Here is a 24,577-nt window from a genome sequence, read left to right as displayed (position 1 = left end):
GGCCTTGAGGGGCTGTTGAATTCCTCTCTAGAAGCAGTGGGAATGACTGGCACGACTGACACCTGAGTTACAGGGGCCGTGGGAGTGTCTTGCTTTCCTGGTTGATCTGTATCTGCTGGTTTCCATATCTTTACAAGCAGCTGTAAATTGGGGAGGGGCAAACCATCCATCAATTCCTGAGGAATACCTTTATTCAGACCTGATTTCCAACACTGATGCCTTGAACCTACCCCCATAAAATTATTGTCTTGAGGGCAAGGGAATTTTGCCTCTGTTTCAGTTCGGCACACTGCTACTTGAGACTTAACCTCTTTCCTGATGAACCCCATACGCCGGCCATAACTAATCAACTCTCGTGCAATCTCTCCCCAAGAGAGACCCGGTCCAGCCTGAGGTCCCCCCGCTGCGGTGGCTCTCAGACGATCCTGGATTTGTATGGCATAGACTTTTAACGAGTCAGGTAACCCTCTCATTAAGGGGGTCATCCTGTCAGGGTCAGCAAACAACAACATTGGGGAGGGCTGGCGAGGAACCAAACGCCTATCATGCATCAGCTGAAGACAAGCTGCTTTCTGAATGCTCTCAGTAAGCTGGCTTACCCCAGAGGTAGGAATAGCAAGCGGGTCTCCCCTCTCCAAAGGGTCTAAACCACCGGCCCAATACGCAGCTCTCTGGGTCAGGGACCAAGGCTCCCTGTCATCTTCTACTGTTAGAAATATGCCAGGACCCCAGTATCCTTGAGATTCTTCCTCAGAAAACCTTATTCTATCACCACCAGTCAGAGAAACTCTCCACACATATTCCATCTCAGTCTCCATAGCCAGCCTGCTATATTTTTCCCCTAACTTTGCTAGTTCAGTGACTGTATATGGTATTTCTTTAGTGATAATGGTGGGTTCAGCCTCCCCGCCATCATGTACAATTTCAGTTTTAACAAGTGGCCGAAGCTCGGGAGTAGGATCACATTTTGACACAACCTCCAATTCTCTCCACGGGTAAAGAGGAGTTACTTCCCTTGCCATAAGAGAAGTTTCTTTTACTGGGTTGGAAAACCCCGGATCACTTTCCAAATCTTCATAATTAACCAATTTCAACCTTATCTGCCTTTCTCTTGAAAAAGCATCTCGTAAACTGTTCTGCGAGTTTTCTATGATTTGTTTGTTGTCAACTAACTCCTTTTCTGCTTGTTGCCGCTTAGAACACTCTACTGCCAACTCTGTCTGCAACGACTTAATCACTGCCTGATCAGTTTCTTTGTCTTTCTGATCAGCTATCAATGCCACTCCTAACACAGCACACTCAATTGCTTTACCTTTTCCAAGCTTAAACCTGTTTTCTTTTGCCAAGTCCCTTATTCGCTGAGTTACAATATCTGGAGACGACCGACACTCCTGCTTCTGGGAGACCGGGAAATTCCCTCAGCCACAGTAAGGCCTGTGCTTTCAGAGGTACCATCAGGGCTCGCTACCACAGGCTTCCTTTTCTCTTGAATGAGGTTTAGTGACAGTTTGTTGTTGCGTTTCCTTGTTGTTCGCCATGGAACAAAATGTCCCCTGGTGGCAGGGTCTCCCAGTACATGCTAGCAACTCGCTTCAGCAAGAGAAAAGCCTCCTACCCCAAGTGAACTATGTGGGATGAAGCTACATTGACTGACGGGTGAAAAATTGTGCAGTATGTCTGAGAAGGCTTAAAGACAAGGCAAGGAGTGTTGCACAGTCAGACTCTGGGACCATGCTTTCACAGTCAAGTGAAAAGGGGGCCAAGTTGCTTTGGGGTAAAAAGCTCAACTGGGTACTGACAGGAAAATGCTGGAAAATCCCTGTGAAAGAGAAAATTAAGTGACTCACATTGTTTGTGGGGGTGACCAGGGATGTCCTTGCTGTCTTCTGAGCTGTGGTATTACTAGTGGTCCTTGCAATTGGGGGCAGCAGAAAACAGGCAGTCTGATAGAAGATGATGATTGACTGCTTTCCACTTTGTTGGAGGCACAGTGTCACACAATTCCTTTCATATCTTGAGCAAATTCCTTCTGCAAACTTCCTAGAAGCTTCCTAATTTCCAGTGTGCATCGGAAGGCTCAGTGAAGGCAGTTGCTATGTCAGTCACAACACAGAGTGGGAAACAAAGTAACCTTCTTCAAAACCTCAGTCCAGAAACGTGAGCTGCAAGTGAGGGATGAGAACAGAAGGCTTGTGAGCATGTTCCCCTTCCTCACCTGTCCCAATGGTGGCAGGGGAATGGTGACAGAGGATGTAGTGTGGGGATCCACAGACCCTGTCAGGCTTTCAGGATGGTACAGTACAGCACAGAGCAGGATGAACACAATGGAAGCTTTATCTTTTCAACACACCAGGCAGGACATCAGCTGAAGTATTTCCAGTTACAATTTCACATCTATATGCACAAAGACTTCCTTGGTGCAAATGTTAGGTGAGAGCATGTAGTCTGCAAAGTAACCTACATAGCCACCGCAAAGGCACCAGCTTCCTGAAGTCTGCACAAGGATCTAATATGGTTTCTTCTACAGAAGAGCACCAGAACATTTTAATTCAATATCCTGAAGCTCTATGAGGTTATTTATCAGATTTTCCTTCTAAAGACTTAGGTTTCCCTCCATCCTGCCTTCCCTCTCCATCAGTCCCGGAGAGAGACAACTTTCTCAGTTTAGGGTCCTATTCTTAAGTAAAATGTTACCCCAAGGGGGACCCACAGCATGTGACTCAGATGGCAACAAAAAGCAAAACCTGTGCAACAAATTCGGTCTTTAAACAAGGTCGCACTTTTGTGAATGGTGAGTTTTTACTTCAGTAAACTTCGGAACTGCAAATAATGAATACAAACCTACTGTTTATATTAGACTAATCATAAATACAGCAGTGGTTATGTTACGTTAATAAATCACTCATTGTGAGCTGTTTTGTGGATTCCTGTGATAATTAATAATTCCTGAACTTAAGTTGTCTGATAAGGGTAAATGTTTATATTATGCTAGTATCTAAAGACTCAGTGTGAGCTTGTGTCTCTTTGCATTGCCTCCAGCACAGGCATGAGAATTGGCACAGAAAGAAACCTTCCATTCAAAACTATATGGCATTTCCCTGGCAGCTCCTTTCCTTCCTGAGCCTTGTACCTTTCCAAGAAAGCAGAATGGGTGCTGCTGTGCAGTATATTCTGGCTAATCAATCTATGTCTCCACTGCTCAGATAGTATTAGTGTGGTAGCATGTGAACCTCAGATATGAATTGCAATAACATAATTTATGTAGTAATTGGAAGGAAAATCAAGTTATAAGTTGGTAATACTTGTGGGATTGTTTACTATCTTCCACAGAGCAGATTAAAATCAGGAGTAGCAGGCTGTTTAGTTTTCTGACACAGTTGGATAAAACCAGATTTATCTGAATAGCATCACTGTTAGCACCAGATTTTTATCTATGCATTTTGGTTCCTCAGCAGTGGGACAGTGGATGAGTTGGATCTTGTTATTAACTTGTCTCAAAGTACCATGTAAAATTAGTGAGCATAGAGAAAGAGCGCTTTCAGATCTTGAGAGAATTAAAGTGTCAGAGACAACATGGGCTTAAATGTGTAATGGGAAGTAAGCTACATTCAGGGATTTCTATAATAAAGATAATGGAGTCCTTAAATGCAAGAGGGTCAATAAGCTTTTGTTTTGCTCTTATCTACTCTGTAGGAACTGTTTTAATGATGGGTCTAGTTACAAAACATTGGTATCTCATCATATTTATAGAATGACTCAGGTAATATTGATAGGAACCACCTGTGCTGTGCCCTTCTGAGGTCTGCTGTTAAAATACAGATTGGGAATTTGTTTTAAATGCAGTCTGGCCTCAGCAAAGCTAAATGATAATTCAGATGAAGCTGTACTGAGTGACTAGTTGGTCTTCTAAATAGTTCCCGTTGAGAACCATTGGTGTGATATTCATCTCATAAGAGTTTCCAGGATGGGACAGATGGGTGTCTCTGTCACTCACAGGTGTTATGTCCACTCCATATATGACACAACAGCCAAGGTTCTTGCAGGGAAAAGAGCTTGATTTCATCTGAGAGATTTCTCCCACAGCAGAAAGTCGACAAAGTCGGCTCCTAAGGCATTCAGGTTGCATGGCTGGAAGAATATGTAGCTGTGCTTTGTTGCACTAATTCACGAATTATGTAAACAGTGCCCAGAAAGACCAAAGCCAGCACAGCGTTAAGAAATATAGCCTGTCTTAGCCTGTGTTCAGGCCTTAGCCTATTGAATTATTTGGTATACTACTTCTTATAGAACTTGCTTAGAAACTGATTACGTAGAACCTGCGTAACATAACTCACCATAACTAAATTTGCTGTAAGCCTTAGGCTGCAAACTGTGAACTTTCCAACTTTCTGCCTAGTTAAGCAAAGAACAGCCCCAGAGTCAGTTCAAGACAGATGGGATCTTTGATCACCAGCAGAAACTGCATTCCTAGAGATAAGTAAAGGAATGGAACAGGATGTCTAGAGAAGACAAGAAACAGCAGAATGTGAGAACTTACTAATATTTTGGCTACTGCCAAGGACTTTTCTTGCTTCCCAGTTGCAGGTTCAAAACAGCAGCTGACGGACAGCACCTAGATTGATGGCCGGGCTAGTCAGTGAAAGACAAACAACTGCTCACAGAGATAAGAAATGGCCCACCTTACAAAGATTAAGAGATTCAATGAAGAATGGGGACAGCCCAGACTCTGATTTTACAGTTGGCCTGAATTGGTGTGCGAGGGATGGGAAACTTGGATTGTAAGGGTATAATTCCCCAGGGCTTGCTTTGTTTGGCATCCTTCTCCAGAGGCACACAGCTTGAGCTGCTCTCTATCACTGTACCTTTCAAATAAATTACTTAAGAGGAACTTCTGGAATTCATGCCTGAGACTCTGCTTCAGGAAGCCTAGGGCAAAGAAACTTCCTTAACAACAGGCTGCTGAAACTTGTATTAGGACTGGGGCAGTCTAACTGGTATAGTGCAAGAGAATTAATTAACTCCTCTCTTTGACTCTGTTAATTTATTTGTCTCCTGTTATTCCAACCAGTCCTCCCCAAAATGCAAGCATCTTCTCCACTGATTGATGTTCTTTTAATACAGAATGTGAGCAAAAATATTTAATTTATAGCTACTACAAATATAGGTTGTGTGATTGCAGCTTTTAAAGACATATTTGCTCTAGCTTTAGTTATTTTGTATATCAAGAATGAAGTCATGCTCTTCAGCACAGACTATGCAAAGTAGGCTCGCTATGTGCTTACTTGGATGATTACTTTGGTGCCAAAGTTCAACAGAAAAATGAATAATTATCTCCATTTGGAAGGGACCCACAAGGATCATCAAGTCCAACTCCTGTCCCTGCACATGACAACTCCACAGTTCACACCATGTGTCTGAGGGTATTGTCTAGTCTCTTCCTGAATACTGACAGGCTTGGGGACATGACTACCTCCCTGGGGAGCCTGTTCCAGTGCTCCACCACACTCTGGGTTAAGCACCTTTTCCTAATGTCTAGCCTAAACCTCCCCTGGCACATCTTCCTGCCATTCCCTCAGGTTCTGTCATTGGTCACCAGAGAGAAGAGATCGGCGCCTATCCTTCCTTCGCCCCTTGTGAGGAAGCTGTAGACCGCAATGAGGTCTGCTCTTAGTCTCCTCTTCTTCAGGCTGAACAAACCAAGTGACTTTAGCTGCTCCTCATCCAGTTTCCTCTTCAAACCCTTCACCAACTTTGTAGTCCTCTTCTGGACACTCTTCAGTAGCTTAAGATCTTCTTTTGTACTGTGGTGCCCAGAAGTGCACACAGTACTACAGGTGAGGCTGCACCAGTGCAGAGAAGAGCAGGACAATCACCTCCTGCGAGTGGCTGGCAATGCTGTGCTTGATGCACCCCAGGACACATTTGGCTCTCTTGGCTGCCAGGGCACACTGTTGGCTCATGTTCAACTTGCCATTGACCAGAACCCCCAGATCCCTCTCTGCAGAGCTGCTTTCCAGCATCTTGTCCCCCAGTCTGTATGTACAGCCAGGGTTGCCGTGTCCCAGGTGCAAAATCCGGCACTTGCTCTTGTTGAACTTCATGTGGTTGGTGATTGCTCAGTTCTCCAATTTGTCCAGATCCCTCTGCAGGGCCTCTCTGCCCTCAAGAGTGTCAACAGCTCCCCCAAGATGAGGAAATGGAATGCTCTCTGACACATCTGAAGAAGATCATGATTTATTTGAAGTAGTGAAAGAAGCATAAAGTCAAAAATTAATATAATCCACTGGAGATATCTTGTTACAGTCTTTTACATAGCATTAGAACCACTGTAAATAGTTGTGTTAAGATCAAAATCCTGGTCAACATTTGGCATTAAATGCTTAAGACATGAAACTATTCATTCTTTGAAGTCAAGAGAGTTTAGTCTTTTCCAGCATCCTAATATTAAACCTGCTACCTTTATTTAGAAATCGTTCAAACTCATATAAACCAAATACATTATGATGAGACTTCTAATCTCTTTTACCCTAAACCCATCCTCCTTTTACTGGAGATGTTCCAGATGATGAATGGCATTAACTACAACACTTCAGATTTTTGGACCTCTTGTTGTAGCAGGAAAGCCCTATTATTTGATTGGTGCAAAAGTAATTACAGTTTTGGACTGTGAATTTTTAATCATTATAATTAGGATCAAACACATCTTTTTTAATCAAAATAGGAGCCATTACAGTCAACACATTTTTGCCAATGAGAAATAAGTTTATTTCTGTGGCATAAAAATCCATACTTTGGGATTCGAAGAACTCTCTGAAAGCATTTTCTGCATCATACTGGTTGTGGAAGCATCTTCCCTTCAAACAGTTGTCAAGATGCTTGAAGAAGTGGTAGTCAGTTGGCGAGAGGTCAGGTGAATATGGCAAAACTTCGTAGTCCAATTAATTTCACTTTTGAAATGTTGGTCCGGTATTGTTTTGGAGAAGATTTGGCCCCTTTCTGTTGACTAATGCTGGCTGCAGGTGTTGCAGTTTTCGGGGTATCTCATCGATTTGCTGAGCATACTTCTCAGATGTAATGGTTTTGCCAGGATTCCAAAAGTTGTAGTGAATCAGAGCGGCAGCAGACCACCAAACAGTGACTGTGACCTTTTTTTGATGCAAGTTTGGCTTTGGGAAGTGCTTTGGAGGTTCTTCTCAGTTCAACCATAAGCTGGTTGTCACCGGTTGTCATATAAAATCCACTTTTGTCACACATCACAGTCCAATCGAGAAATGGTTCATTGTTGTTGCATAGAATAAGAAAAGACAACACTTTGATTTTCAGTCAGTTCATGAGGCACCCACTTACTGAGCTTTTTTGCCTTTCCAATTTGCTTCAAATGCCAAACAACCGTAGAATGGTTGATGCGGAGTTCTTTGGCAACTTGTGTAGTTGTAAGAGGATCGGTTTCGATGATTGCTCTCAGTTGATCATTGTCAACTTCCCCCATCAAAGTTCCAAACACCAGAAAGCACATGTTCTTCAAGTATGTTTGCTATGGTCTTTTAAATAGCACTCAAGCCACTGTAAATGGTTGGGCTCACAGAAAAATAGGTATTGCTAGAGAGGTAGTTTGTGTTGCATGTTATGTAACAATGCCAAAATTCATCTAAATTCTTGTGTTTTGTCCTTGGACAGTGTTTTTCCTCTAAACAGTCAGGAACGTGAATTTATCTTGGAAATAATCAGCAACACACGCACAAAAGGTAGCAGATCAGACTTTGTGCATGGTAAACAGGAAAATCCAAAGCTGATAACTTACCAGTGCAAGTGCAAGTTAGTTCAGCGATTCAAATATCAAGAAAGTGCACACAGCAAATAATAAGGAATGGTGCTGTAAGTGATATCTTAAAGCAGGACAACAAGAACCACATATCAGTGTCAAGGACCTCCATGCAGGTATAAAACAGTTGTGTCAAACAGACTAGGGTTAAAATCAGCTTTTGTGAGTTGAACTGGCATATGATCCTCTTGCAGTTTAAACACAAAGTTCCTTTCTTTAGTTCTCATTTTTGTATGTGCAAGAACATATCAATAATATTAGACCTTACCATCACACCCCCATCATTATTTTTGTGGTTTACCCTTATATTAGATATTTTAATTTTTGCATCTAGTTTCAAGAATGAAAGTGCATGCTTCAACTGGCTTTAGACACAATGATTCCAAATTACTACATAGTGCACAGTGCTGGGTTCACGCTCTGGCAGTTTGACTACTAAAATCATCAGCCATTTAAGCAGAGTTCAAACACAGCTTGTAAATGCTGCTTATAGCCCAGAGTAGACACAACTGAAGATCAGGAATGCCTAGCAAGTTTTTCCTAAGCGTGCTCCAGAGCAGACACATCTGTTTTTTGCAATGTGTGCAGTCAACTAGCCCAAACAGTTGGTAAAATGTTCCTCTTTTGTCCATTGCCATTGAAATCTCTGGCATCCTTCACAAGTACCTCAGCATGTACTGACATCTCTCTTCTGTGAGAATAGTATAATGATTTGGCCTGTCTTTTCTAGTCTCATTTTCTTCTTTGATTTTTTTCCTCCTCAAATGATAGGGAGTATTGTGATGACTTCCCAGCTGTGCATTCCCTTTGGACAGTCTTGTACACAATCTACATGAAGCTATGTTATCCATTATATTCTTCATAGTGAAGGCACATTTCATTATGCGCTGCAGTCAGCTAGGCTAGCCCTTAACCTTCATGCTAAAGGAGTTAATGTTCCTGAATCAGCCCAAACTTCCTCTTTCTTGCTCAGCTGTTTTTTCTATTGATGAGTTGACAGAGTTAGCAGTTGTGATGCAGTTGTCCACAGATTACACTACCCTGGTCCCTTACAGAGCTATATGCTGTGTATATTGCCTTTCAGCAGATGTATGCTAAAGATTTCCTAGGACAGAAAAGCACTAGAAGGGTTCTGCAGACACTGTAAGTGGATACATAGATGGAAGTCTAAAAGCAGCATTGGAATCACTGGTTTAATATCATAGGTATAAATGTTTCCAGTTTTTCTTACCATTTCCTTAGATCATGTCAGGTTCTTCATCAAATTCAGTCTGATTTAAAATTTGAAGCAACACACCCTTCAGGCTGTTACATTAAAGTCCAGACTCAATCTGAAATTTTCCACCAACTTCTAAACCCATAACTTGCAGGCCATTGCAAGAAGGTTAGCTGCACAGACTTATTCATTGATCCCAAACAGGAACTCTTTGTATGATATGGCAGGGGGATGATGTAGTTTCCCCTTTACTGCTTTGCTAACATGTCAATATTTTGAGAACCTGCTTTTGGCAAGTTTTTTTTCTAATCTTTAGTTTGCAGGCTATTTTCTTATTTACTCTACTGAAATATTGTTGACATCTGGATAAAATAAATATTTCTTATTACCTAAAATATATACTTCTTCTGCAACATCAAATATTCTGCAATTGCTCTAGTCTTCACTTAAGGTTGTAGATCTGTATCATGTTAAGAACATGATGATGTACACAGAAGCTCTTAACTAAGGTGATGCAAATAGGACTTCAGGAAACAAGCTTAGACTTTGGTCAAAGAGGTAGGACAGAATTTTAGAATATATTTTGGAGGAACAGCTCATATTGCTGCAGGCCCAGGGACAGCAGTGAAGATGTTTCAGCCACCTACCTGCTGTACTCCTAGTTTGTGCTAGCAGGGGAGGGATCTCCTCTAGGCTGAAGTGCAATTGCCCAGCCCTGGACACCTCTGACCTTGTATTGGGTTTGCATGGCAAGGTTTTGGTAGTGGGAGGGATACAGGGGTGACTTCTGTGAGAAGATACCAGAAGTTTCCCCTGTGTCTGATAAAACCAATTGTCACGGAGGCACCTCGAGGTTAGTTTAAGGGACAACAGGGTCCAAAACAACTTTTATGAAACCGGTGAGAAACAGGGTTTTAGTACTCCAAAAGTGACTTAAATACAGGTTCGGATATCAGTTGAGGAACATTATTAAGGGGCAGCAACTAGTACAACAGGCGGTCCACAGAGTGCATGCACGTGACTTCACCAAAACAATGCCGGAACCATCTCTGAGTCCGGGAGGAGTACACACTTGCCTGAACACGGTGCGGGATTATTTTTAAAGAGATACACGTACTCGTAGTGAGTACGGAAAGTTAGTACACTCGCGATTCTGCGAGGGTAAATTTATAATACACTCACAATCCTGCAAGGGTTAATTTACTTACACATGCAAATGTGCACAGAATATTACACGTGCTTATGTGGAAGCACGGGAGGAAAATACACTCGCGATTGTGCGAGGAAATAATTTATACACGTGCTCATATTGAGCATGGAAAGTTACATGTGCAATGTGCACGGAAAGTGCACGTGCTTGTATTAAGCACGGAAAGTACGTGTGCAAATGTGCACGGGAAGTTACTCGTGCTTGTATTAAGCACGGAAAGTTACATGTGCTTATGTGGAAGCACGGGAGGAAAATACACTCACAATCCTGCGAGAAGTTTTATTCACACCCCTGGTGGCAAGGCAAGCGGAGTCTCCATCCTGGGGAGAGGGGCTCTCAGTGGTAGCATCTTGCTTGTGCTCCGAGAGACCCGTGACAATGGGCGGAGTCTCGACGAGAATCCCGTTTTTATACTGGCTTATCAGACCTGACTGTAGGTATTCCAGAAGCTTCTCTGCACCCCCACACTGGCTGTGGGGTGCCCCTGAAGCCTCCAAACATCACCCACACTGGCCGCAGGTGCCCAGCGGCTCACTGGCGCCTCGGCACTCCCTTCTCCTAATGGCCCTGGCCAGAGTGCTCTGGGGTCAAACAAAAGAAGCTGTTAGCCTCAAGTAGCAGAGAGAGAGGGAGATGTGCCTACTCCTTCCATACTGAAGGAGGGAGGGGGAGAGAGGGGGGTTTGCATCCTGCCACACCAATGTCAACCAACTCCAAGATGGACCTGCTGCTGGCCAAGGCTGAGCCGATCAGCGATGGTGGTAGCACCTCTGTGATAACATATTTAAGAAGGGGAAAAAACTGCTGCATAACAACAGCCATAAGAGAGAGGAGTGAGAATATGTGAGGAAAACAACTATGCAGACACCAAGGTCAGTGAAGAAGGAGGGGGAGGAGGTGCTCCAGGTGCTATTACAGAACCCTGCAGCCTATGGTAAAGACCATGGTGAGTCAGGCTGTCCCTGTGCAGCTCATGGAGATAATGATGGAACAGATATCCACCTGCAGCCCATGGAGGACCCCTCACTCAAGCAGGTGGATGTGCCCTGAAGTAGGCTGTGACCCCATGGAGAGCCCACGCTGGAGCAGGCTCCCGGCAAGACCTGTGACCCCATGGAGAGAGGACCCCATGTTGGAGTAGATTTTCTGGCTGGTCTTGTGCCATACTGGAGAAGTCTGTTCCTGAAGAACTGTACCCCATGGGAAGGGCCCATGTTGGAACAGTTCATGAAGAACTGCAGCCTGTGAGAAGGACCTGCACTGAAGAAGTTAATGGAAGACTGTCTCCTGTGGCAGGGACCCCACACCAGGGCAGGGAAAGAGCGTGAGGAGGAAGGAGTGGCAGAAACATGTGATGAACTGACCACAACTCCCATTCTGTGTCCCCCTGCACTGCTCAGGAGGAGCAGGTAAAGAAATCAAGAGTGAAGTTGAGCCTGGGAAGAAGGGAGAAGTAGGAGGGGGAGTGTTTTAAGATTTGTTTTTAATTTCTCATTACCTTACTCTTATTTGATCAGTAAGGAATTAAACAAATTTCCCCAAACTGAGTCTGTTTTGTGAGTGGTGAGTGATCTCCCTGTCCTTATCTTGATCCATGAGACTTTTGTTATATTTCCACATCCCCCCCAGTTCTGCTGAGGAGGGGAGTGGTGGGCAGCCAAGGTCAACCCACAACAAACTAGCAGTACTGTTTGGCATTACTGTGTTGTTATTCATTTGTAGTCCCAGCTCCAATCCTATGCTCCATTTCTGCCTTGTAATTTGTTTGAGGTCCTACACAAGGCCAGATCCTTATCACAGGCTCAGAGGATACTTCTTTCCTAGTCAGTAAATGTCCTTTTCCCACTGTGTTATGTTTTTAAAGCAGCTTTTGAGGGACTGGAACTTAGAAACATTCTTTCTCTAGATGGATGCAGCTATTCAGCCTCATGCTGAAATTTTGTCCAAGTGTTCACACTTCTAACACCCAAATGGTATAATTCTTATGTTTACAGTGTCATTTATGGTCTAGACAACCATGGTGCACCTTCCCCAGTGACCAGCCAGCCTCAGGCCTGGCTCAGGCACCTTGATTGTTTTATCTAAACCTGTAAACCCTGCTACTGCTCTTAGCTCATGTCCAAGAGTGAGGCAAGCAGGGGTACATCCTATATTCATTCTCTTCTTCTGTGTATATCATTAAAAGGATTGCAGTAATGTAGTCTGTTTATTATAATTTATCATTTACTATAACAGTTTTAGAATTTTTTTAGCCTAATCACATCTTTTTATTAGGTCTAGAAACACACATGGTTGAGCATTAAAAGGTGAGAAATAAGGATGCTTGAGACAGTAAGGCAGGAAAAGAGTTCATGGATTCTTCAAATGGTTATGCTGTTTAGAGATGGACAACTCCAGCCCAAATCTGTGACCTGAGTCCCACCACCCCTCTCCTGTCCAAAGGAGTTTGGAGTTTGCATGTGGGTGTTGCCACTTGGCCCTTCCTGTAACTTCATGGTTAATGGAAAATCACACTGATTCACTCTGATGGTGTCTCTTGCACATCCCGTGTTTTTGCAGACTTTCACATTGTCTTTTCTTCTCTTTTCACCCCCTAACTCCTGTTCAGCATTGCACGCTCTGTTCTGTGGTCACAAACTGTACTGTGCCAGGCCACTCTGCACCACGTGATTTCTCTGCTTGCTCATGGTCAGAAGTCTTTGCTGGAACTAAGCTTTAGGTAGCAACATAGGAACCTTCCCAAAATCAGTCATGTTTTTAAACCCTATGAATTTTATGTCAGAATGAATCACAGAAAAATTCATTTTTTTCTCATGCTGAATAGGAAACTGCATTAAAATTGGGAAACAAAGTGATTCATAAAACAACTTTGTTTCATATCAAGACATCCACCATAAGCTTTTTCAGTGCTCCCTTGTCCTGGTTTTGTTAAAAACAAGACCAGTTCTCTTTTAGTGATTTTTTTCTTTCAGCTAAGTTCTTCTAGGTGGCTGTACTTGTCTGAGTTTTAGCCTGCATATTTTTTCCTCAGATGCTGTACTCAGTGCTGATAAGAAGACCAATGGAATGCTGAAGAAGTTCATGTTTAGATTTATTACTATGGTAACCAAGAAAGACTGATAAGTTTTCCCACGTTCCATTGTGAGAGGGGTGTGTTTGAGGAGGGGTGGATGGAACAGGTGACTAGAACTGACCAACTGAGGATCAACTGAGTATTCCATCCCATAATTGTCATACCCCCTATATAAGAGGGTGATCACGAGGGTCACTCTTTCTTCGACCATGGCCAGCATCTAGAGAGGACCCTGTCCGTCTGCCTGAGTTCTGGAAGGCCTTAGGCCCTGCATCCCTGCAATCAGTTTCTGGACTGCTGTGAAGTCCCGCCCATGACTTCCGGGGGTCTGAGCTGCACCTGCTGGAGCCGCCAGCTCCGCACACCCAGTTCCGCTGCTGCTGGAGTGATGCTAACTCCACATCGAACATTCAAGATTGGTTTCGTATAATTTGTATATATTCTCTTTTTATTAGTAGCATTAGTAAAAGCCTTTAAAACCTTCCAACTTGAAGTCTAAGTCTCTCTTCCTTCGTCCTTATCTTTCCTATCATCTTTCCGATCTAAAGGAAGGGGGTGACGGGAGGTGAGGGGGTAACAGGGACCATCTGCCACGGTTTATTGCCGCCTTGCCTTAATCCTTGACACCCCTCTGCCTTTTTTCCTAATTTTAATTTAGAGAAGATGACAAAGTTCTCCTCCCAATGTCTTGGTTTGGGGTCAAATTAAGCATCTTAATTCACAACAAATTTTCCCCTGCTGTAAGCAGATAAACTACTTCAGGTTGACTCATAACAACAAAAATGTGTCACCAACGGACCAAATGAATCCATTATTCACACAGCTCAAGGGAAAGGCCTGCTTTGAGTCAAGGGCCGGAAAATGAACTTAATGTTGCATTTGACTTTACTGATCCTCAGAACCGGAGGATGCTTGAGTCAGCTACAGATCAGTGACATCCTTAAGTGCCCAGTTACACATGGTAGGGGCACGAAGTGAGATGAGGTGGCCTTAGGCATAGGCCTGGTGTGGACAACATTATTGGAATGCCTTTTTACACTGCTATCCATAAGGTCCACCACAGAAACCTCAGTTTTCTGTGCTGGGGCGTGGAGGAGCCATGAGCGTGGCACTCTTCCCTGGAGGCAATGATCATTGGTGATGCTCCCAGCCCCACTAATTCTCAGAGAAAATGATCTAAGTTAGCTTAGCTGAACCAAACCTGCCATTTGACAGTGCATCGCATTCACTTACTAGGTTGAAGCCTGTTGCTTTACTTTCCAAATTTTATTCATTTCAGTGCATATTGCTGTTGGTTGTGCTTCTCAATATCTAGTGGGTTTTTTTGTGTTATAGATGGAAAACAGGCACATACAAGCTGCCTTCAAATGCCAGCCTTGAGGGGCCTTAACTCGAGAACATTAGTGCGCACTTGTGCACACCAAGTGCAGGCAGCAATTTAAAATCATCTGCACCTCTACCTACATGGGCTACGTTCAAGGATTTTCCTAAGTGATATGAAAAAAAGTAGACATGGCAGGAAACTGTGCAGCTCAAGAAGTTTCTTGGCGCTGACATCCTCTACTGAACATAAAAGCATCTGTGACATCTGGTTACATTGATCATAGAATCACAGAACCACAGAATCATTTTAGTTGGAAGAGATCATCAAGATCATCAGTTCTAACCATTAACATATCACTGCCAAGTCTACCACTAAACCATGTCCCTAAGAAACTCATCTCCGCATATTTGAATATCTCCAGGGATGGTGATTCAACCACTTCTCTGGGCAGTCTGTTCCAATGCATGACAACCCTTTCCATGAGGAAATTTTTCCTAATATCCAATCTGAATCTCCCCTGATGCAACTTGAGGCCATTTCTTCTCATCCTATCACTTTCTATGACCAACACCCTCCATGCTACAACCTCCTTAGTTGTAGAGAGTGATAAGGTTTCCCCTCAGCCTCCTTTTCTCCAGGCTAAAAAACCCCAGTTCCCTCAGCCTCAACTCATAAGATTTATTCTCTAGACACTTCACTAGCTTCATTGCCCTTCTCTGAACTCACTCCAGTACTTCAATGTCTGTCTTGTAATGAGGGGCCCAAAACTGAACATGGTATTCAAGGTGCGGCCTCACCAGAGCCAAGTACAGGGGGACGATAGCTTCCCTAGTCCTGCTGGCCACACTATTCCTGATACAAGCCGGGATGCTGCTGGCCTTTTTGGCCACCTGGGCACACTGCTGGCTCATATTCTGCCAGCTATCAATCAACACCTCCAGGTCCTTTTTGACCAGGCAGCTTTCCAGCCACTCTTCTCCAAGCCTGTGGCATTGCATGAGGCTGTTGTGATCCAAGTGCAGGACCTGGCAATTACCCTTATTGAATCTCATACAACTGGCCTTCGTTCATCAATCCAGCTGGTTCAGATTCCTCTGTAGAGCCTTCCTACCCTCCAGCAGGTCAACACTCCCAACCGACTTGGTGTCATCTGCAAACTTACTTAGGGTACACTCAATTCCCTCGTCCAGACCATTAATAAAGATATTGAAGAGAACTGGCCCCAATAGTGAGCCCTGGGGAACACCACCTGTGACTGGCCGCCAGCCAGATTTGACTCCATTCACCACAACTCTTGGGCCTGGCCATCCAGACAGTTTTTTATGCAGTGAAATGTATGGCCATCCAAACCATGAGCAGTCAGTCTCTCCAGGACAATGTTTACTACATAGCTCCACTACCCTGACAGCACTTATTGCTGTGGATTATTGTCCTCCTATTCAATGTTTCTTGTTCAATGGACACCACAGATGAAGACAGGTAATGGTAAATGTGTGTGAGTTCAGTTGTCCAAGACACAAAAATCTTACACCATTGTGTCCTGGTTTTGTTAAAAACAAGTTTCTCTTTTAGTGAATTTTGTCTGTCAGCTAAAGCCTTCATATTAGCTGCATTTTCCTGGAGAACCAGATACATGTTTTGGTAAACCTAGCAATGGAATGCAAACTTATTGATAAGCATGGATGGACATCTCGCGAGAGGGACAATGAGAAACCGGTGACCAAGAGACTGACCAACGGTGTATAACTTTCCATTCACGTGAATACTTCATATAAAAGTGGGAGATCATGAGGATCTCGTGCCTTTTTTGCCCTTTTGCCTTTTCCCTTTTTCCTCATGGCTGACATTAGGAGAGGACCTTGCTGGTTGTCCCTGCGAACTGAGGCCTAGTGAGAGACTGAATCGAGCTCCAGTTGGCTACAGAGTCTAATCCAGGACTTTGGGTGCTGGCTCTGCAGTTGCTGAGACTTTCAAGATTGGTTTTGTATATTTTGTATTATTTTCTCTATTCTTATTAGTAGCATTAGTAAAACATCTTTAACTTTTCCAACTCTCTTCTCTCTGTCCTTCTTTCCCTCCCGATCGCCTGTATTTGGTGGGAAGGGGGGAGAGGGAGGGGCAAAAGGGGGAAGTGGGGGGAGAAGAGGTTAACAATACATCTGCCAGGGTTTGATTGTCACCCCTCAATCTAAACCCTCGACACATTCCACTGCTATGTTTACCAAAACATGTATCTGGTTCTCCAGGAAAATGCAGCTAATATGAAGGCTTTAGCTGACAGGCAAAATTCACTAAAAGAGAAACTTGCTTTTTAACAAAACCAGGACAGCTGGAAAGACTCCCACTGGAAACTGAAGCAGCTTTTCTCTTGGAAGCTTTCTTTTTCAAGTCACATATTCGTGCCTATAGGTCAGCAGTAGGTTTTCCATGCCAATTACTCTTATCTTCCCCCTGGTCAGGCAGGAAAAAACATAACTCACTTTGTGACGTGTCCCATTTCTCTCAAGCTGGTCCTGCAGAAGGGCATCTTCTCTTAAGAGCTGTGACTCAGGCCTGTGCAGGTGTTGAGTAGCATCTATCCTCCTTCTTGGACAATTTGTCACACTGTTTCTCCACAGCCGAGACACAGGCTTGTAGGGAAGAAGAAAGAGTGTCTTCATACTGCCATCACACGTTTGCTTCTTCACCCACAGTTGATGGCTGGTCTCTCACTGAAATGATGAGTAATCCTAAAGTGTGGGTATAAGTCAGTGATGTACTCTGCACAAACTTCCACAGTATACCTCGGGTACATGGCACTTCATCAGGAGCTATAATTGTCTGTGGGTCACTGTAAATTATCTCTCGTGCAGCCAGTTCTCTCAGATATCTAATACCTTTCTCCATGGTAGTCCATTTGTCTGGGTGGCATATGATATAATCTTTTAAAGGATACCTGATTTTTACTGCTGACAAAATTCTCCTCCAGAGGCTTTGATTTTGTTTCTTCTTTGCAATTGCCTTATCAATGCCACCGTCTCTGGTCAGGGATCCCAACTGACTGGCTTCATTGCCATCTAATTTCAAACTATTGGCCCCACCATCCCAGCATCGAATCAGCCAAGTGATAACTGGCTCACCTTCACAACAGCTTAAATCGTGTTTTACAGTCTTCAACTCCTTCAGAGATAAGGAGTGGTCTATTAGCTCTTCCTTTACTGGTTGCTTTGCTTTAGAAGGACCCTCTCCTTCCTCCTCTGACTGTTCTTCATCTTCACCTTGTTCTATTCCAGAAATAACCTCTCCCTGCTCTTCATCTTCACCTTCTTTCACAGTGGGTTTCAATTGTGTTTTCTTTTGCCTCCTCCTTGAAGTGGCAACTAATACTGCTTAAGTCTGAATGGCCACATCACGTATTGTGGAGGTTTGAGTGGATGCAATAACTGGCACTGGAGTTGGCATAGCTATAGAGACAGTGGTTGAAGTTGTAGTAGCCGCAGTATCTGTAATCAGCATTAGTGTGGTTGCGATGCCAGCTGTTGGAGTTGCAATATCAGCATTAACTGTTGCTGGCACAGGCATGACTGCAGTATCCAAGTGTGAGAGTCGGTCCAAAGATGGAGCAGTATTTGCCTGAACATCGCCATCAAGAACTTAGAAAACTGAGGCTCTGACAGCAAGAACGCGTGGACAATGATTTGGAGAGAGGCCCAAGGAGAAGCATTGTGTTGCACTGTTTTCTCCGATACGGGGGGCTGCTGCTAACAATGGCTGCTGTGTGGACTTTGCCTGCTGCTTCAGCTAAAACCAGCCCCAGCCTCCTGAAGGCTATTGTTATGAGGGTCTCTTCGACCCAGGGACAATAGCTGCCGTCCAGAAGATGTGTTCTCACCTGCAGGAAATTAAATGAAAAGCCTCTCCATTTAAGAAAGCCTGTCTTTCTTAAGGGAGCCCCAGCCTCCCTAGTGAACTCCCTCATGTCCATATCTGAATCTCCAAGGAGCACTATGTTTCCCACAGATCTCTACAGGCACACCAGGACAGGCTCAGTGGAGCTTTGCAGCAAGGGATGGAAGTGGAGAGTCACCCCCCCACATCCCCCCTCCACTCAAGAAGCTCTGGGCAGATGCCCCCAAGGAAGACATGCTTTGTGCAGACAGCCTGGCTCCCAGTAGCTGCTGAAGGAGCAGGCTGTGCACTCCACTGTGCTTTTAAGTCTTCTTTTTAGCAAAGTACTTAAAGGAAGTGACAAGTAACATTGACCTCACAAGAACTATTCATGCACAGAAACTCAACCGTCATCTCCTGTCTCTTGCTAATCCAGAGACCTAAGACTGTTCCAGATTTACATCTGGTATTCATGTTAGGGATACCTGAGGTCTGCCAAAGAAACTGCTACTCACTCAGTATATAGCACAAGAATTAATGGAGGAAAAAAAAAAAGGACAAAAAACAAAAAACCAAACCCCAAGCAAGAAAAAACAAATAAACAAAAAACAAACCAAACCAACAAAAAAAACCCCAAAACAAACAAAAAACCCCACAAAAAAAACCACAGAAAAGCCAGATATATTTAGTCTTTTGGAATTACAGCTTTCAGAGACATCTTGTATGTACTTTTTGTAGTGCCAAGAGGGTTCTGCAGTTGTACTTTCAACTGTACAATAAACACAGCAAGATGAAAACCACCACTTTTTGGAAAACCCAGACATGAAGGACCCCTTGAACAAGCCAAGGAATATTTTTTTATAACCAAATTCCAAAATTATATAATTTCTTAATTTAATCACAAATTCACAGCATGGCAGTTAAATAAGCAATTTAATTCCTCATTATTCTTGCATACAGAAAATCACCAGAATTGCTGGTAAGTTAAAACATCTGCAGAAAGACAAGAGCTGCACAAAAGTGTGTTCACTTCAAACAAAGACACAGAGACAGCACTCAGGCTCATGGATGGGATATGGGAACCCGACACACGGAGACTCTAAAGATGTGTTATCTCTCTCAGGCACATAGTATGCACAGGGCTCACGCTCTTGCCTTAATTCTCATCATCGTTTGTCCAGTATAGAACTATTTAGTACTAGAGAAAGAGGAAACAAGCAGTTTCCCTGGGGCTACCTATGTCCATGGTTTATCAAGCCATATAGTTGTGGTCAGAAACAAATATGTTACCTGGTTGTTTTGTCTCCCTTGCTGTCCTTTGGCCTGGCCATTTCATGCCCTTTGCAAGATGTACCCACTGCTTGGAAAAACCAAAGCTACAGATATAAACTAGTGATCCAGTCTGCCCTGCGCATCATTCCACAAATGTTTTACCCAACTGCAATATATGAAGAAAAGCTTGGGCCTGTGGTTAATAGCCATGTTTGGGCTTGGACTCCATATCTCATCCATACACTGCAAGGTCAGTCCACATCCGCCCCCACTGAACATGCTCACCTGTAAGCACACACTTGAAAAGCAGCAAATACAAAGGGACAGAGGGCTTCAGTTGTGCCATTTGTAATGCATCTGTTGTGGTTTAACCTGAGCTAGCAATAAAACCACAACAGCAGCTCACTCACTCCCCCCCACCCCACCCTCAAATAAAGGAGAGAATTGAAAGGGAAGTGAGAAACTCGTGGAATTAGATAAACACAGATTAATAAAATAACAAAATAATACTAATATACCAGTACTACTAATAATATACACATAAAAAATGGAAAATAGAATATAAGATAAAAGATACTCAATGCAATTCCTCACAAACTCCATTTGTACCAAGCAACCAGTCCTGGGAAGAGAGCACCCTGGTTCCTAACAGCCAATAATAGGAGAAGAGAGAAAAAAGGCAGAAAGACCCAGAGGCCCACTGCAAAATGGTAAGATGGCAAAAGGTCAAACTAAAATAATTCCCTAATGGAACTCAACTGAAACAGAGCAGAACTGGAACAGGTCCCCGTCTCCCTAGCTGGAAAACCCAACTCTCCTTAAATATGAAGCATGATGCTAATGGCATGGAATATTCTCATTGATCAGTCTGGATGTCAGTCAAGGTCTGCCCCATCTATGTTCCCCCTTCCTAGCTGCCTCGGACCTGCAGGCAGAGAGCTCAGAAAGATCTTGGCTCCCAGACAACCAGTATGTTAACAGTAAGTTCTTACATTCTCTTCATTTCAACTCTAAAACATTGGAAAGTTACTTGAAGAAAAACATTAACTCTTTCCTGGGGTGTTATCTTTTTGTTCTTAAACTAAATCCAAAAAGATACTGTGCTAGCTATTGAAAAGTTTCTAACTGCATGAAGAAAATTAACTTGCTTTCAGTCAAACCAGCACAGAATCTAAGAGGTGTAGTCTGCTTGAATTGTTTCCATGCACATAGGAAAAGCAATAAAGAAAGCATTATAAATAGTCATTGTGCCATTTAATGAAATTCAGGTCATCTGGAACTGGTGGCCACGACCCCAAATGATTTTTCCTGCCTACTGACTAGGCAAAATTTGGCACTACTTTTCTCACCACTGTTCTTATAACAGACTTCCCAAAAGTATGTTCCAAGATCAGCCTTGACATAATTCCAGAAACTTCACCAGAGGAATATTCAGCTCTGTCCTTAATCACCTTCATCCTTTTTTTTTGGACATTCCAGTATCCTTCTATGAACAGTGATTTGCCTTTGATTCCCAGGACACCTAACCAAGATGACTTTGTGATCGAACAAGCAATTCCAAGATCAGAGTGGTGAGCTGGAAAGGCAGACAGTGCTGGTTCTACATGCTAGCTGTGGCTACTGCTTTATATCTCAGTTCAATGACTCCTGAAGTAAGCATGCAGAAACAGCTCACTGTCAAGGTTTAAAGCAAGGCGACAATAAATCGTGGCAGATGCTCTCTGTTACCCCCTTTACCCTCCCTCCACCCTCTCCTTTATATTGGAAAGATGATAAGGAAGATAAGGAGGAAGGAAGAGAGGCTTAGACTTCAAGTTGGAAGGTTTTAAAGGCTTTTACTAATGCTACTAATAAATAGAGAAAATATACAGAATATACCAAATATACAAAACCAATCTTGAATGCCCAATATGGAGTTGGCGTTACTCCAACGGCGGTGGAGCTGAGTGGGTGGAGCTGGCGTGGTTCCAGCAGGTGCAGGTCAGGCCCCCGGAAGTCATGGGTGGGACTTCATAGCAAACCGGAAACTGGATTTCAGGAATGCAGGGCCTCGGGCCTAGTATCACGGGCACGCAGAGAGGGTCTTCTTTAGATGCCGGCCATGGATGAAGAAAACTTGACCCTTGTGATCACCCTCTTATATAGGAGGTATGACGATTATGGAATGGAACACTTAATTGGTCAGTTTTAGTCACCCGTTCCGTCCACCTCTCCTCAAACACGCCCCTCTCACAACGGAACATGGGAAAACTTATCAGTCTTTCTTGGCTACCATAGTAATAAATCTAAACATGAGCTTCTTCAGCATTCCGTTGGTCTTCTTATCAGCATCAAGTAAAGCATCCGAGGAAAAATATGCAGGTAAAAACTCAGAAAAGTAGTCACCTAGAAGAACTTAGCTGAAAGGAAAAATCACTAAAAGAGAACCGGTCTTGTTTTTAACAAAACCAGGACACTCACCCTTCTCATTCACTGGTCCACAGATACTCCCAGTGCCACAGACTGCATTTACCAAGCAATGGCTCCATCGCTCATTTGAAATGATCAGACTGCAAGCAAGAATTTCCATCCACATCATCTTCCATGTAAGCTTTTTTACAAATACAAAGCTCTTGAAATTATGTGCACTAAAAAACAGAGGCTAAAGATAAAAAAGGGAAGTTATAACAATAGAATGCAGTTGGTATAAAACTCAGTAAGAGATTCTACTGGCTCCTGGGTTGACAGGATACTTCACAATTCAGAGGTTGTGACCTAGGCAGTTTAATTAGGCTGGGGCATCTGCACCTCTTCTGCTACCTTTTGATTCCAGGAACATACTGGAACCTGCCTATAATGGAAAACCAGGAGCATAGAGTCTATTTGTGGGTGTGGTGGGTTGACTCTTGCTGGATGCCAAGCGCCCACCAAAGCTGTTCTATCATTCCCCCTCCTCAGCTGGACAAGGGGAGAAAAATATGACAAAAGGCTTGTGTGTCAAGATAAGGACAGGAAGAGAACATTCACCCATTACTGTCACTGGTAAAACAGACTCGACTTGGGGAAATTAGTTTAATTCATTACCAATCAAATCAGAATAGAGTCATGAGAAATAAAAATTAAATCTTAAAACACCTTCCCTCCACGCCTCCCTTCTTCCCAGGCTCAAAAACACACTGGATTTTCTCCACTTCCTCCCCTCAAGAGGCACAGAGGGATGGGGAATGAGGATTGTGGTCAGTTCATTGTGGGAACGGCAGGACGTACGGCTCTAGCCACCTGGATGATAAAAGAAGATCAATACTAACATGACCATCTGATCGTTCAAAGAAGACTTGGACAGGTGGTACAGAAGTTTTATTATTTGTGAGGAGGCTAAGTGAGAATGATATTTCGTGCTGGAAGACCGCCCCCAGGATGTATGGGCATATGAATGTTGGGTCGGAAGACCACCCACAAGATATGCATGAGAACGTGACTGAAAACAGTCACAAGATGAGTGTGGTATGTTGGGAATAACTTTTTTGAAAAAAAAACATCCTGTTTAACCTATTCATCCAGGCCCATATCTGTAAAGCTATACATTGAGAAAGAGTTAATTAAAGAGAGCTTGCTTGCTTTCTGCTCTCCTGGGCTCAGCTTAGCTCTGCCTTGCTCTTGCTGCTGACACAAACTCTGTGTGTCTCTGTGTGCATCGTTCTCAATCGCCTCGGTTCATCACACGTTGTTTCTGCTGCTTCTACCTCTTTAGGGGGAGGACTCCTCACACTTTTCCCCTGCTCCAGCATGGGGTCTCTCCCACAGGAGACGGTCCTCCACAAATTTCTCCAACATGCATCCTTCCCATGGGCTACAGTTCTTCACAGACTGCTCTAGTATGAGTCCTTCCCATGGGGTCACAAGTCCTTCCAGAAAACCTGCTGCAGCATGGGCTTCTCTCTCCATGGGTCCACAGGTCCTGCCAGGAGCCTACTCCAGCGCAGGCTTCCTACAGAGTCACGGTCTCTTTTGGGCACATCCACCTGCTCCAGTGTGGGATCCTCCAGAGGCTGCAGGTAGAGCACTGCTCCACCATGGAACTCCATGGACTCGAGGGGAGCAACCTGCCTCACCATGATCTTCACCACAGGCTGCAGGGGAATCTCTGCTCTGGCTCCTGGAGCATCCCCTCCCCCTCCTTCACTGACCTTGGTGTTTTTATCACATATTCTCATTGCTCTCTCTGGCTGCAGTTGGTGTTGCACAGCAACTTTTTCTCCTTAAACGTGTTATCACAGTCACAGAGGAGCTACCACTGTTGCTGCTTGGCTCAGCCTTGGCCTGTGGCAGGTCCATCTTGGAGACAGCTTGCATTTGCTCTAGAAGACACAGGGGAAGCTTCTAGCAGCTTCTCACAGAAGCCACCCTTGTAGCCCCCTCTCTATCAAAACCTTGCCACATAAACCAAATACAGTAAGTTTTCCTTTCCCATCTTCAGAATACCAGGTTTAACAGTAAACAACAAAAGAAAGCATAAAAATACTACCATAAAAACATTACATATTTGGATTAGATAATTAAGGAAAGAAACTAATCTGATTCATGTTGTGCAGATAAGAAAGGGTAGTATTTAAAAAAAAGGGGGCAGTTCATTACTTTCTAGTCATAACTGCTCTCTGCAACTAGAAGCTATAGAAATCTATCCTTTGATATATTTGCAGCACATTTCAACTCTCATGATCACCCAAATATTCCACTGAGTAGGAAAATGCCTTCACACACTCTTCCATATCGCTGTGGCAATATGTCAAGGTTTACGATTCTTTGTATAGAAC

The 24,577-nt window shown here is 43.6% G+C and overlaps 1 protein-coding gene across 1 annotated transcript in view; it reads right to left on the bottom strand.

Annotated features, from left to right (window-relative positions):
* Positions 1-19,843, bottom strand: part of LOC139826302 (uncharacterized) — a 36,886-nt gene extending 17,043 nt beyond the window's left edge. The window contains exons 1-4 of the mRNA XM_071801576.1: positions 19,803-19,843; positions 18,038-18,160; positions 17,793-17,991; positions 653-947 (exon numbers count right to left, since the gene is read on the bottom strand). Coding sequence (XP_071657677.1) covers positions 653-947; positions 17,793-17,991; positions 18,038-18,160; positions 19,803-19,843 — 658 coding nt within the window. The remainder of the gene's footprint in view (positions 1-652; positions 948-17,792; positions 17,992-18,037; positions 18,161-19,802) is intronic.
* Between the last annotated feature and the right edge of the window lie 4,734 nt (positions 19,844-24,577).

Source organism: Patagioenas fasciata, chromosome W (genome assembly GCF_037038585.1).
Source record: "Patagioenas fasciata isolate bPatFas1 chromosome W, bPatFas1.hap1, whole genome shotgun sequence".
NCBI classification, from domain to species: Eukaryota; Metazoa; Chordata; class Aves; order Columbiformes; family Columbidae; genus Patagioenas; species Patagioenas fasciata.
The sequence above is the reverse complement of the archived record's forward strand: the minus strand, read 5'-3'. Positions and strand labels throughout refer to the sequence as shown.